The 15,319-nt window shown below is 40.0% G+C and overlaps 1 protein-coding gene across 1 annotated transcript in view; it reads left to right on the top strand.

Moving 5' to 3' along the window:
- The first annotated feature begins 564 nt into the window (after positions 1-564).
- PPP4R1 (protein phosphatase 4 regulatory subunit 1) overlaps positions 565-15,319 on the top strand; it is a 63,697-nt gene continuing 48,942 nt past the window's right edge. Inside the window, exons 1-2 of the mRNA XM_062570124.1 lie at positions 565-654; positions 1,078-1,122. Coding sequence (XP_062426108.1) covers positions 648-654; positions 1,078-1,122 — 52 coding nt within the window. The 5' untranslated portion in view covers positions 565-647. The remainder of the gene's footprint in view (positions 655-1,077; positions 1,123-15,319) is intronic.

Raw genomic sequence — 15,319 nt, forward strand, 5'->3', positions numbered from 1 at the left:
CCATAAGGCACAAAGCGAGGACTTTCGCGGGCAGGACACCTCGCGGGGACCCCCGCCTCTCAGGTGTCCCCATAAAGCCCAAAGCAGGGACTTCTGCAGCCCAGCCACTGCGCAGGGACCCTCCCTTCCCCTCCCCTCCCGGGTGACCCACGAAGCCCAAAGCAGCAGGGACTCCCAGGCCCGGGCCAGCACGAAGGTGTGGAGCCGGGCAGGCAGCGCCTCTGGGCAGGAGCCGGCCGCGCCGGGGGCACGGGCGGCCGCGGCGGCCCCCGGGGAGGCAGGGCGGCCAGGTGAGCGGCGCGGCCGGCAGCAGGCGGCGGCCGCCGCGGCCCCGCCGCCCGCGGGCAGGGCTGGGCGGCTCCGCGCGTGAGTCAGTGAGGGGGGCGGGGAGCGCGGCGGGGCCGTGTGCGAGGCGGAGGCGGGGGCAGCGTGTCCGGCCCAGACCCCTCCTCCCGCCTTCCTCCGCCCGCCCGCTCCGTGCGCCGCTCACCGGGGGACACGGGGAGACGCCGCCGCCGCCGGGGCTCGGGGCCGCACCGCGCCGCGGCTGCCCCGCGCTGCCCCCTTCCGCCGGCGGCGCCGCCGCCCCGCTCGCCGCCCCGCGGCGGCTCCAATGTAGCCCGGCGCCCCGTGGGGGCTACAGCAAGATGGCGGGTAGGTAGGAGCCCCCCTCCCCCTTCCCACACGCCGCCTCCCTAGCGAGGCACCGACCCTCCCTCCCCACCCCCCCCCCGCCCGCCCCGGCTGAGGGAAGCGCTTCCCGCAGCGGCGCCCGCTCCTCGTGTCTCCGTCCGTGCGCGGACGCTGGCATGCGAAGGTGGTGTGTGGGTGCGCGGAGCGGGCTCGCGCGTGGGCGCGCCGCTAACACGCGTGGGCGTGTGCGTGTGTGGAGGGGTCCCTGCGGTGGGGGCGGGGAGGGAGGCGCGGCGGGCTCCGCGGGGGCAAACCGCGGCGCGGCGGGACCCTGCGGGTCTGGGTGGGTGTGGGAGGGCGTGGGGACACGCGGGGCGTGGGGAGGGTGGTGGGAGGCCGGCGGAGTGCGGCGGGGCGCGTTGGCACATTGTGTGTCTCCCGCAGATCTGTCGCTGCTCCAGGAGGACCTGCAGGAGGAGATAGACGGCTGTGAGTGGGGCCGGGGCGGGGGGGGGGGGGGGGCGCTGGGGCGGCCGCGGGCCGGGGGCTTCTTCTCACCCCCCCCCCTTTTTTTTCTTTCTTTTTCTGTTTTTTTTTTTTTTTTTCGGTTGAGGAAGTAGCTTCAAATGTGAATGCCCAGGGTGCATTGTGGGAGGAGGAGGCCATGCTCCGGGCTTCCTTATGTACATGAAACCCAGCGAGGCGTGCGGGGGGCGGGCCGGGCCGTTTCCTCGCCGTGTGTGCGGGGTGGGGTGGGGAGCGGAGCGGTTGGGGCTTGCGGGGGGGGAGGGTTAACGTGAGGGGCTGCGGTAACCACCGCCGCCTCTCTCTAACGCTGCTCGAGGAGAAAGCACTGGGAGCTGCCGTTTAACGGCTGCGACGCAAGGGCCGCGTCCACGCGCACCCGCGGCCCTTGCGCCGCAGCCGTTAAACGGCCGGGTTTGCGGGAGGGGAGGAGGAAGAGGAGGAAGTCACCGCCTCAGAATTGCGTGGGGAGCTTCGGAGAAAGGCGCTGGGTGAGTGCCCTCGAGCCTGAAGCGTATGGGTTTTTTTTTTTTTTTTGTTTATTTTGATTCCCCCGCTTCCTCTCCCTCTCAGTCCCCTTCTTCCTGCAACTGATGGCGAATCGATGCCAAGGAAAGCGTTATGTCAGGGGGCAAGTTGCAGTACACGATTACTGTTCAAAATGCCAGTTCAGAGGTACGCAGGCTAAAAGCGAGGGCTTATGCAGGTGAGAAGGGCATATATGGATAGTGTCAATATGAAGAGAACTTTTGGAAGCCAGGTAAATCTTGTATAGAAAGTGAAAATGGAGGTGGCAGCTGTTCTTGAGGTGATTCATAATGTAGGCTTCAGCCATGCAGTCTGCTGTGGGTGTGCAGACAGTTGTCGCTGTCTGAAGGTACTTTGCTGTGCAGTCTTCGCAGCAATCTGCTCAGAAGGACTAGATTGCGGGAGTAAAACCTATCTTGGCTTAATTGCTTCTGAGAATGTTATATATGCTTTCCAGACATTAACTGGAAACATTTTAGTCTTTTCCCATTTTGTGAGCTGATGTTTAAAATTTGTTCTTAGTTTTTTTTTTTGTTTTTTTTTTTTTTTTTTTTTTTTTGTATTGTGTATTGCCGTGCACAAAGAGAGAGCCTTTCTGTAAGACTTTTTTTCTTCCCTCCCCCACCTCCCCCCCAATTTTGATTGCTTGAAAATCAGGTTGACAGTGTAGCTGTTTGAAAACATTCTGTGATTAGATAAGGACTTTTTAAAAAGTGGCACACTTATTTATTTTTAAGTGTGCCACTTAGACTGTGGTCTTTTTTTTCTTCACTGTAAGACAGTAGTTGAAGTAAGATATGATTATAGTCTTTAAACAGATGATTTGTAATCCTTAGGTTCCTGGAGGTGGCTTGAATGTTATGGTCTTGCCTTTAAAAAGGAAGCAATTACATGTGCATGGAGATATGACTCAGTTCAGATGAGAACATTTTGAAGGCAGCAGCTATAGAAATCTAAAAATTTGATCCTCATAAAAAATTACTGAGGTTTTGGTGGAAGTCGGTAAAAGTGAATAGCTCAATACTTAAGTGTATTGTTTTTAGAAAAAGCAGGAAAAACAGTCATGTTTGATGTCTTCCACAATTGTGAATTTTATGTGATTTTTGTTCTTGAGGAGTGGACATGAGCTAAAGAAAGATAATACAGACTGAAGAGACTATACGTACACAGTCAAAAGCATAATTTCTTACACTTCTTCGAAATAGTCATGCTTTGTATCTACGTACAACAGGTCTTATGCAATTTATGAAAGCTTTCCCAGTTGATAAATTATTTAGAATTACATTTCATGTTTGCACATGTGAAATAGGCAATTAAAAAAAAAAAAAAAAAAGAGAGACAAAAGCTGCAATTTTTGCCTGGCTTTCCCAGGCCTGAAATCCCAGCCTACAGTACCTCTCTCTGTTGTAAACATTTAAACATTTTGGGCAGTAGCGTTAGAAACTGTTCTTGAACAGTTCCAAAAGTAGTAGAATGTACTTATGAGAAAACTGGAAGTGCTGGCAGCTTTTATGCGTGTGCAAATCTGCTAGCTGTGATCTTGCTATTAGATCCACTAAGCTGTAGTAAGGACAAACAGGAAGGAAGCGTGGCCATACCTGTAGTCCAGGTGATATAACTTAGGAGGAGAACTTACTTAAATGTAAAATAATATGAATTATTAAAAAAGAAAAAAAGTACTGAGACAAGATCAACTGACTGGATGTTTGGAAAAGTAAACATAGATTTTTCAGTAAATTTTTGTGTTTTTTAATTGATCAGGTATCAAACAATAACAGTAAAAACATCTATGAACCACATTGGAAAGAGAGGCAGCAGTGATTAAGACTAGCTGAATAGATGTAGATCTGGATTGGACATTTGAAGCTGGAGTTAGGTGTATGGCTTAGAACTTTTTACTGACCTGGCATTTTTCAATAGCTCATCAGTGAGTCCAGATTTGGATCTGAATCATGGAATAGATTTTTCTGTTAATAATTCATAATGTGTTTATCATGTTCTTTTTTTAATTTTCTAACACAATAAAAGTGTAAAAAAATGATGTGAATAATGAAGGTGACTAATACTTTTTATTGGTCATGTTCAAAAGCAGTAGGATAAAGTTCTGGAGTTGAGGAAAAACAGCAATGTGCATCTACTGCTGAAAGTAATAAATCAAGTATCTATGTATCTTAAAAGCTATTCTTAGCTCTATGGAGCTATAAATGATTTTTTTTGTCTTTAATCTGTCTTAAGTATTAAAAGTTGGAGTTTAGTCAACAATTTTCACAAGTTTGCGATTTATGCCTCCTTTCATTTATTGTACCTGCTTATTGGATACTAATTCATCGTATTAAAAATGTAGATTATTGTATCTTTGGAGAAGTGTTTTAATAGTTGCTTGTAAAAGAAAATTTACCTTTTTTTCAAAGAAAATGTGATAAATATCTAGGGTAAATTAAACATTTCTGGATTTCAAAAGAGACTAGTAAATTACTTCTAGAATAATGGCAGATCTTCAGGATATAAGTGGAAAGCATCTATTTAAAATTTGTGGTTTTGTTTGTTTATTTCAGATGTCAGAGATTAAACAGGAGCTCTTATAAGAAAGACTTTCAAGGAGTGGTTGATCAATCAGCTGGATTTGTGTTTTAAATAATTAATTTTATCTTTAGCTTGTATTTCTATTTTGAAAACTTCTCTGCTCTTGTTTGCTTGTTTTTTGTATTTTCTTTATTTTTCAGGTGAATGCGTACTTTACACCTTATAGTATATTTCCTGGGAACCGTTTCTTTCAGTAGTTGCATAGCTTGGCATGTGAATTTTTGGTACCTTAGTTTCAGATAATATTTTACTTCTATTGAGATAGCTCATGTTGTCAAAAACTATGATAGTGATTAAACAAATTCGGGTTCTCCAGTATTCAGCCAGTGGCTTTACCTTGTTTTGGAGTTTGAACTAAATCATCTGCAGTGCATCCTGGCTGAACATAAAGAAGATTATAAAAGAAATTCAAATTTTAAAAATAAGTTGTTATTGTGAAAGGCAGCTTTATTTTTAACCACCCACTGAAATTAGTAACATATAGTTGCATTTTATTTTCATAAAGATGAACCTAACAAGAGTCTTTTCATGATAGCCATTAAGGAAAAAAAAATGAAAAAATGGGTGAAAAAGTCCTGTTGGCGGTAGAATAGGCTGGAGGCTTCCAGACTGAATTTTCACCCTGCCTGGCTAATATGCAAAAGTTAGCAATTCTATTTTGGCCAGATAGTTAGCCGTAACTCTGCTTGGACTAATTGACTTCCTTGATTTTCTGTCTGAAGTCTTGAACAGTAAATGAAAAGAAATTAATGCAAATACATCCTTGTTCAGATACTTGTGCATACAAAATCAAAATAGTGATGTAACTATCTAAACTAAACAGAGAACAAAACAGAAAGCAGCAGATACGAATGAGAAGTAAACACGGGAGAAAAATGCAGAATTAAATGTTCCTGCTGGTAAATAAAATGTTCTTTATAGTTCTCAAGTGGGTTGGTTCTCCCATGGATGTTTCTGAGGGCTGAACTGATCAGTGCAGATACATGCAATCGAACTTGTCATGATGCTTCTTTCTGTCTCTCCATTGATGTGTGTAGGATACTGAGTATACTGAAAAGTGGAGTTAACTGTAAATAGAATCCAGATTGTAAAATAAGATAGCTTTATTTAAATCAGAACTTTAATTGTAATTTAAACCAGCAGAGGACAGCAGTTTTGATTTAAATAAATACAAATACAAAACAACTCTTTTTTGAAGAAAAGCTTATTTTCGCAAATAACTGACAGCTGCATTTAAATACAATATTTTGATAGGTATCAAGTAACATACATGTTTTGGCAGTTACGTAGCTTAACCCAAGTATCTTCAGATTCTGAACTTTAATATATATCATGTTAGAAAATGATGAGAGTATTTATCTTTTTCTGTGCACTTAATGTTTCAATTAAAGATGCAGAAAGGTATTTTTTGCTATCTAAGAATCTTTTAGACATTTTTTGTTTTAGAACTGTTAAATGAGTTCTAATCTTGTTTTCCTTGTAACAGTTTAAGGGAATTTTTACATTTAGGAAAGGTAGTGTTGCTGGTGTGGATTGTTCTAATGCAGTAAACAAATAGTCCTAAAGACTTGAAAAAGAAAGTAAATAGGATATAACAACTTTCAGAGCTTACCGTTGTTTTAGTACCTAATTCTCTTTCATTGATAGGAAGAGAACAGGCCTTTCTAGCTTTTCCTCCCAGTGGGCTTCTCAACTCTGATTGAACTAGTTATTTAGCTGAGTCGAAGAAAATACTCTTTGTGCATCTGCAGATGTCAAAAGCTGTTCTATCTTTGGTGATATGGTCTTGTCTCAGTTACTTAGAAATCATCCAGCATTAGCAAAGAGCTTGTGTTAGCTGAATGCTTTTAAATAAATAATTCTATTATATTTTGGACAGTACATAAATATCCTTTCAAATGGGAACTAATTTCCATTTCAAATGCTTAATTTCAATTTAATTTTTGAAGTTGCTTCTTCATAATACATAAAAGTCAAAAGTTTTGTTTTCCTTTTTTGTTCTGTATTTCCCTGTGGTGTCAAATCACAGTTACAGCTTGATGCTATGTTTTGGCTCTTGTTCTCTTGCAGTGAATTAGGCATTATATACACTAAGATAACGTGTTTTATAGACTAAAACACACCTTATCTCCATCAGTTGCACAAGGTAATATCAGGAAATTTTGTGGTTCCTTTGTTCCTTCATAATGCTTTACCACAGAACAAGAATTTCCAAATTTTGTTTGCTGTTCGTTGTTGCATGTGGGATACAAATCTGGTCACTGCTTAGATTTGGTTCTGGCTTTCAGTATAATCAAACTTTTGACATGACATTAGAATGCCTGACCTGTTGGTCCCATCAGAGACTTCTCTAACTGTGGTGAGGGAGCGCCAAGATGGTCTGAGTTCCTGGGTTGACATTTCAATGGTCTGCAATCTTTAATGTCCGCTTTGCAAAAATAATAACACAAATTAATGGCAGCCTTTCTGGAGTGCTCAGAATCAGGTTTCTGGTATGACTGTGATTCTGTTTGGTTGGGAATCTAGTAATCAGTTTTTAATGCTAATGAAGCATACTTGTTAAGTCTGTTGTTTTGTCTGGAGATCATATTTAATTCTCCTGACTCTTCAGTTCTTTTTCTTTTGTCTTAATATGGCGACTGACCCTCAGAGGAACTGGGAGACTCAGGTGGATGTCTGTGTCCTCATGTAATCTGATTTTAGTGGTCTCAGGTAGATAGTGGTTAGTCTCTTTCTCAAGCAGCCTCCTAGGATCCTAGAGACGAGGAGGTGATACAAGAAAAGGATTGTGCTTGATTTGACTTAGGCTAATGAACATTCCTCATGCAACTGCACATTTTTTCCTCCATTACACCTAGCAGAGGATTGAAGAGGAGATAATTTTCCAGGGTTTCTACTTTCCAAGGCCAGTAGCATCAATTCTGATGTGGAAATGTACTTTTCACCACCTATCTTGTATGTTCCTGTCACTGGCAAGAATCCTAGGTCAAGGTTGCTAGCTCCTCCTCCTTTCATTTTCTTTTTTTCTTTTTTGCTTCCTAATTTTTGCCTAGGGCTATAGGGACTCTCCTCCTTCAAATAGGAGAGAAAGGTAGAAGAAGCAGCCCAAAAATGAAAAGAGAAAGAGTCAAGAGTTTTCAAAATCTCGAGTTTTAAGATAGAAATGTTGGTATTCATGGAGTAGTTTCTGCTTGCTGACTTGTTGTGGATATGGCAGACTGCAGCATGTTGAAGATAAAATGTCTCACTTTCCTTTTTTTTTTTTGTGTGTGTGTGTCTTTAGCTGCTAAGACTTTCCCCCTGTGTGGACATAAAGGTTTTCACTGTAAGAGTAGTAGCTGAAGAAAAGATGACTTGTAACAGTGGCAGAACTGAATGTAGTGATATCTCCTGCTATGAGAGCAGGAGTAACAGTTTTGTCTTTGGAAAGAGTAAGCCAGGGACAGGTGCCCCTATAGGAACAGAAAACATCAGGCCTTCTTTGTCTGCTTTAGAAGGTATAGTGTAAGTAAAATTAACGTGGATTTTTCTTGGCTTCACTGAGACAGTGCATTTCTTCTTTCTGCTAATGATGTGTTAAGATCTGGCCCTATGGGGTAGGTCAGAAGAGGCATCAAAATATGTTTATGAAGTAGGATTCTTTTACTTTGCTATTTGCAACAACAGAACAACCACACTTGGAGATGAGAGTACTGATGATTTTTTTAAAAAAAATTATTATTATTTTAAAGGTAAGGAAAAATGAAAGGCAAATGGTACAGTAAATATACGTTATGCTGTGCTCAGATACGTTTTGTGTAAAAGCTAAAGGTATTTTTAAAGGTGATACTCTGTATGGATAATAACACAGACTGTTAGAACTCTTTTCTCCGATAAACAAGTCCACTCAGATATTTTTATGTCTGGTTGCCGTAGTATTTGAACAGCTCTGAGAATTTGAATATAAGAATGACCACTTTTTCCTTCTTCCCTGGCCTACAGAAAAAGTAGCTTGATTAGTCTGTAGGGATACTTGTATGTACATGTATGTGTGCTTTATTGTCAAAACCTACATTAAATAATTCTGAAATTAGCATCTGTGGTGTGGTTGGGTTAGTGTTTTGGGTTTTTTTTTTGTTTTTTTTTTTTAATCTGTATTTTTCAATATTCTCCTTTAGACCAGTATTACACTGTACTCTTTTATGCTTTAACACAAACAGGAAAACTGTGAAGAGTTATAGTATGAATTTTTTCCCTCTGAATGCTCAGAAAATACTAGGGCTTGTCCCACCAAGGGCTTTGAATGATGTCAAGCTAAGTTTGAAGACCATTATGAAGGGTTTAAGTGGAGGGAGACAGTTGAGAAATGGAAAGTGATTTTATGTTGCAAAACTATTTTATAGATTATGGCTTTGTTAGTCGCAGAGCTTGCATTCTCTGCAGCATTTAGCCCAAGAAAGCATATCTGAGTTACTGTACTTCAACTAGCCAAATTTGATTAAAAGTAGGTACACAGTGGATGAAGTAGAGCAGTTGGATTAAGTAGCATTAAGTAGCTGTAACTCAGATTGTCTCATCACCATTGCAAAGCTAGCACAAACCGTTCGAGGATTTGAGCTTTAACTGCTTGCTTCATAATGCTTTCCCTCCCATTTAGTCCAAGTTCAAAGCACACGTAGTTGGAACTTGATATTTTTTCATAGAATAGATCCAGAGTTGGGGCAGAACTCAACTGCTGCTCCCAGTGCTGTGAATGCATTGGTCCTGTTGCAGCAGGACTGGACTCAGAATATCTCAGCTGAAGATGGAAGGGGGATTCTCAAAATAAAATTGCAAAATGCTTACATAGTCATAGGACAGTCAAAAAGCAGCAGCAGTGCTCCACGGTTTGAGGGTGGATAATTTTGTCTGTCAGGAACTTACAGAGGGGAAGGAAAAAAAAAAAAGCCAACCTTAGAATACTTCCTGCTAGCATTATCTGACTTTTACCTGGTTCCAGCCTTGTTCCAGGATTCCTAGCTGTATGCAATTGTTCAGAAAGGGTAAGAGAAAAGGACTTAAATAACAGTGTGTGACGGGTGATGGGTGTGACGTGCTCTCAACAGGAAATCAGTGGACAAAATATAAGTTGTTGATTGTTTTAACTGGTAGCTTGGATGTCCTTGTCTTTGTTTCAATTTCCTTTGGACCAGGTTTTGCTGCAGATCAAGCCATTAACTGGTAGAAGGTACATTCCACTGTTGTGAAAATTAATGGCTAGTGAACAACATGAGGTGGAATAACTTTTCCTTTGTTTCAGGGCAATCTGGACTTTTCAGTGCTGCTTCTGTATACCTTGAAGAGACAAATGTTTCTATAGCTACACCTATCCTTGCTGTAAAGGATCTGGTGTCTCCCCATGTTTCCTCTGATGTTTGGATGAGAAATGCATTTCATATGCATTCTCATGGCATGCTGGTTTGCAGGAAAGTGTGGTCCTTACTTGTGCTGGTATGCCGGCCACACTGGAATCTTAAGATCGTCGTTTACTGATCCTTTTTATACTTCTGTTTACCTGTCTGGTGCTTTTGGCGAGTAAAATCATACATTGTTCAAACTTGAAGTTTTCATCACAAACACTTACTCCAGCAGGGTAAATGTGTGGAATCTTACCATTTTTGCTCTCAGACTGCAGCGGAAAAAAGAAATGGTAGATTTTAAATGTCTCTTCAAAAAATCATCTCCCACTTTCTGACAGTGGGATCTGTGATCGCAAGCGAGTGATGCTGGGATCAGGCAGATCTGGTGATAGAGTTCAGCACTGCAAGTGTCGTTTGTAAAATGTATATATCTGTCACTGCAATAGCTTTTGGCTAATACTATTGAAGCAGTGCAGTAAACTTGTGGTAGCAAATGACGCTAAAATAGCATGACTGATGCTTTGGCTTGTAATGTCTCTCTGCTGAACTGGAGGTGAAATACAGGGCACTGCAAAAGAGTAAGAGTAACGCATTCCTAACTGTAGACAAATATAGATGTTTAGCTTCCATGCTTTACTAAAAATCTTACTGCTGCTGTGGATTTCCCATTGCAGAATATCAAGATGTAAAATGACATATCTTTCAGAAAACGAGATGAAAAATAATATATTTACAACATTGAAAGGCTGAGAAGACTTATGTTCTAAGGAAATACGAATGCAAAGTGAATTTATTCTTTCATAGCATAGAGAATAGTAATTTAGAACAAAACTCACTGCTGCCACTTTGTGAAATGAACTCAAATATTTGCACTTATAGAACTATTGTTTTTGCTTTTACAATTAAACAGAAAAATTGCTTGAGCAGTAGAACAAAACTAGGTCCTCTCTGCATTAGAGTGCTGTATTAACCTGGGCATCCTTAATGACAACAGTCAATGTAGAGTGTAGCAAATAGCCTACACTATAGCTGAATAAAAATTAGTCCATTTTTCTAGATGTATCTTCAGCAATTTTTGTAGAGTTTTCTTAATAGATCTTGAGACTGCTTTGGGAATGCAGAAGATAAAATGAGAGAATTTAATGCTAGTTGGAGATCTTGAATGTTTAAAGTTATTTGTTGCTCAGTTTTGAGAAATGAAAAGCGGCTCATCAAAGTGAGGGATGTTTTTTTTCTGCAATGGAGCCCATAACAGACGCAGAAGAACTCAAAATAAAGTGCATTTCTGACCTTGCTATGAAACGATCTATGATGAGAGGTGTTTACATATTACTAAATACAAGAAAAATTGTAATTATGTTTGCAAACGTGATCTTGTGCTCTGTTGTGGCGAAGACTTGATCTGATTAAGATTTTTTTTTTAAAGATACTGTGAAGATGAGATCTGTAGTATAAAAACAAGCTCACTTGAAAATTGGCTTGTAGTTTTTTAGGTGTCTTGAGTTTTAAATGGGCTTCTGCTTTGTGACTGCATGACTTCTCAGTCAGGCTTGTGACTGGTTGACTAAGTGCCTCTAAGCATGGTCTGTCTCAGCAGATGGCTGTGTGGTCCTCATTAGTTAATAACTGGGGCAAGTCATTGTTACATCCTTGCCGTAGAACATAGGAGAATTTAAGGAAGGGTGCACCTGTGTTAATATATTCTTGGTACTGTATGGAACAGATTCAAGAGAGATAGGCAATCCTGAAGAACTTGTACTAAAAACAGTCAAGACAGACAAATGGCCAAACAGGAAAACAAAGGTACAGAGAGAAGTGGTGACCTGGCTTGTGACCAAAGGTCAATGATAGGATCAGATTTTGAAATGAAATCTAACTATCAGTTTGGTGCTTATTTTGTTATGCTGTGGTGCTTGTGTGTGGTGGTAGTAGCATAGAGTTTTGAAAAAAAATTGTAAGCTGGTTGGTACAAACCCAAGCAATCTAGGTAAATTAATGCTTTTATTCATTTTGCACTACTTTGCTTATGTGGACAGAAAATAGTGCAATGTGATTGCTTTTTACATTGATCCATTATTGTTCCTCATCACGCCACCGCTAATAACTTTGTATTTACAGGATAGGGCAGTTTTATAGAAACTCCCAGTTTCTTAACTCTGCTTCTTTGGCATGTTGCTGTGGAAATGTAAGCTCAAATTGCAAAGTACTAGGTCCTGAACAAGTGTTAGTTTCAGTAATGTCTTGTGGGCTTTGATACCTTCTGAGCATTTGGTCCTGACTGACCTGTACAGATTTGAAAAAGCACAGGAACTAGGAGATAGGGGAAGTAATCTAAAGTTTTTCTGTAACAGGAGAAATGAGTGATGTGTAGCCCTGTTTGGTCTACATTCTGAAATGAGAATGAATCTGGATGTTTTGCACTTGTAGAGTTTCCACTAAACAAGCCAAGTCTTGTATTCAAAGATGTTTTTGCATTTGTTCCTTTGTAAAACTACAACATAAAAAGTACTGTGGCACTCTGATCTGAGTACTCAAGGTTGAGTGGAAGGCAGAGAGGGCTGAAGAGGCAATCCTCACTTAATGTTTGCTAACATGCTTTATTTGTTTTGAGTGCTAGCTTTTTTGGGATAACCTAGAAATATAGAGAATATCAGGACTGACTTGGTTTATTGGGTAACGTAAAGTATGCTTATTACACATTCTGGATGAGAAGGAGTTAGACTACTGGTGGATCATGTTTAGGACAAGTTAAAGACAAAGAGCTGTCTGAGGGATTTTGTTAGTATGAGAATTCTGTGAGCTAGTCCTCCCTTTAGCTTAGATCAGTGTCTTGATGTTGAAAGTGAAACTAAATGGGTGAGATTACTGTGTAATAGTACTTTCTGTAACTGTAAAATGTTCATATACTGATTGATTTATTTTTATCATTTCTATATTGGTATTTGTGTTGCTTTTATAATGATACTGCCATTTGAATAATCTCTTCTGTAACTTAAGACCTGAGATGCTGTGATAATTTAAGTAATAAATACTGCTCAGCATCAGTAACAGGCAAGTCAAGCTTACTGAAGTGCTAACCTTAATTTTACAATGTACACATGCAGCAGAGCCAAATCTGTACAGCTCTTTTTTGGTTTGAACCAGTGTGAGACCTAGAATAGGTAAATTGTAAGCAGTTACTCATGTTTTTATCGCGAAGTCTGATATAGAGTGTATTTAGCAGTTTGATTGACTTACCTGGTTTCACAAGGCAAAAATTATCACAACATTCAGGTAGCTAAATAAAAGGCATCAGTCAGCCAGTCAGCTTCAGTGTATGTTTGTGTGATCAGGCACATACTGAACATACATGAAATCATGGCATTCTGCAATGTCTTAAGATTGCATCTTCAGTTGGACCACTATAGGAGTATTGTACAATAATAAATACAGAAGGAAAAAAAAAAGGAATATTGAACACAAAGTTGAGGTTGAGAGGAGAGAAATAGAGGAGAAAAAAATAGTGATAGTTGGTATGATGGTCAGTATATTTTTTATTGATGCAGTCAGCATCATTGTGAGTACTGAATAATACCTAAATAGCAATTACTTTATCAATGACTATATTTTGAGTATATTTCCTCAGTTTATGCTTTTAAATGTATGGTCTGATCTACAGATTTTAAAACAGAATTTAGACCCTGTCATAGATATAATTTCTTTGAACATTAGTGATGTTTTTTACTCAATGCAATTGATAATAGCACAATTTGAGCGTATTAATCTAAGTTTGTAGTTTAGAAGTAGATCTGAGTGCAGTGGTTTGCTTGCCTAGTGCAGGATACAATTATAATGGTATCATAAAACTTTAATTAATGCAATCCGTTTCTTGAAATAAGGAGTACGTATGCAGTTTCATTCACATACGGATCCTGCAAGAACGTGTGCATTGGCTTTTGAAGTATATCAGCCCCCAGAAACTAGGATCTCGCACCCAACAATAAGACGTCTCTGTAAGAAAGGTACATAGCTGACTTGGCATACTTACAGACACAGAAAGAACTCTGGTTTCAAATCAGTTGGTGGATGAGTTAAAGGCCTGTGAAAGGAAGTAGTCTGTTCCTTGTTAACTTACTTGGCATAAAATTCTAGCTTGCATTCTGAGTACATCTTTATCTTCTCATTTTTTTCATGTGAAAGCTAAACTAGTTTTTTGGGGGGAACTCCCCCCCCCCAAAAAAAAAAAAAAAATTGTGTCTCGATCTCCTCAGGTCTGAGCAAACACAAGTTCAAACAGTTGTGTAAACAGTGAGTTGCTCAGTGCTTTTTCTTTGTGCTGCAGTACTTTTTTGGAACTGATCTTTTCTTGAGCCTTCCTGCCCTCTGCTCCTCCCAGTTTGTTATCCTCTACTTTAAGCATGTCCAAGGGCACCAGTTTCTGTTCCCTAACTGCTCTTCCACTGCTTTGATTTTCCTTGCCCCTAGCTCCCAGATTCTTTTTATGCCCTTCTGTCAGTGGCATGCTCTTTTTTCCCATTACCTTCTTGATTTTTCTCAAGATTTCATGTACTACCACCAGCTGCAAAATTGGGACCTTCCTCCAAGGATAGGATGTATTTATGACCAGTTACACAATGCCTGTTCGTTCTTCAGCTAGAAAATGGGAGAATTACTGTGTAGATAAAAGAATGCTGTTAACTCAATTTAGGTCTGAAAATATTACTCTCTTGGAAGTGTGGTGTATACATTTTGACATTTGAAACCTGGTAAGGAGGAAGTTAGAAAATTGTATCTGCTTATGTGCATTGAATGTTGAAGAAAATTGAAGAAAATGATACAATATGACTGATGATCGATGTACATGATGTAGTACAATTGCATGAAAGATGAGAAGAGAATAATCTTTGTGGATTTTACCTTTTAAAATTCATTGTTGGACTGTGTTTGTCTGTTTACTAATTTTCAAAAGGCTTTTCAGAGAAATTTGACCTGACCAAAGAACAGTTGTAAAGTACTGTAGTGTTTTGTTCAGGATTAAAGCAGGTAGCCTGAAATAGTTCTTGCAAATAAGTGTTTGTACTTGCAGGTTTTTGCAAGTAATTGGTTGCATTTTTCAAGCAGAGTACAGGGCAAATGGAAGCTAACAAAGGCGGTAGTTCAAATCTTCATCGTTCAAACAACTTTGCAGAAGTGGGATGGACCCCTTTTCCGCTTCATTGTGATTTTATTTAGATAAAGGTGTCTGTTCATAATAACTTGCTTATTTACATATGGTTTTCTGTAGTTACTGATTACTAATTATGTAATAGGTGAATTGTACCTATTCTGTTTGATAGTTGGGTGTAGCAGCATGCCTGAACTTTCTACTGTGCTTTTGTTTATTTTTTTAAACTACTTTTTTGTTCCATTAGATAATGTTATATTAAATTTTTATCTGTACATTAATTGCAACTGTAATTTTAGTGTGTCTTCAAAAAACTGACTTCAGAATTAGCTTAAAGTCATTTGCCTTTTACAGACAAAAATGTCATGATTCCCACAGGTTTAATGAAACATTGTATTTGGGAATCTAGAGGAATGACTCCAAAAAATACTTAGCCCAATTTACGGGTAATCACTCTTGTATGTGTATATATATATGTGTGTGTGTGTGTGTATATGTGTGTATACATACATATATACATATATATATA

This window comes from Rhea pennata, chromosome 2 (assembly GCF_028389875.1).
Source record: "Rhea pennata isolate bPtePen1 chromosome 2, bPtePen1.pri, whole genome shotgun sequence".
Taxonomy (NCBI): Eukaryota; Metazoa; Chordata; class Aves; order Rheiformes; family Rheidae; genus Rhea; species Rhea pennata.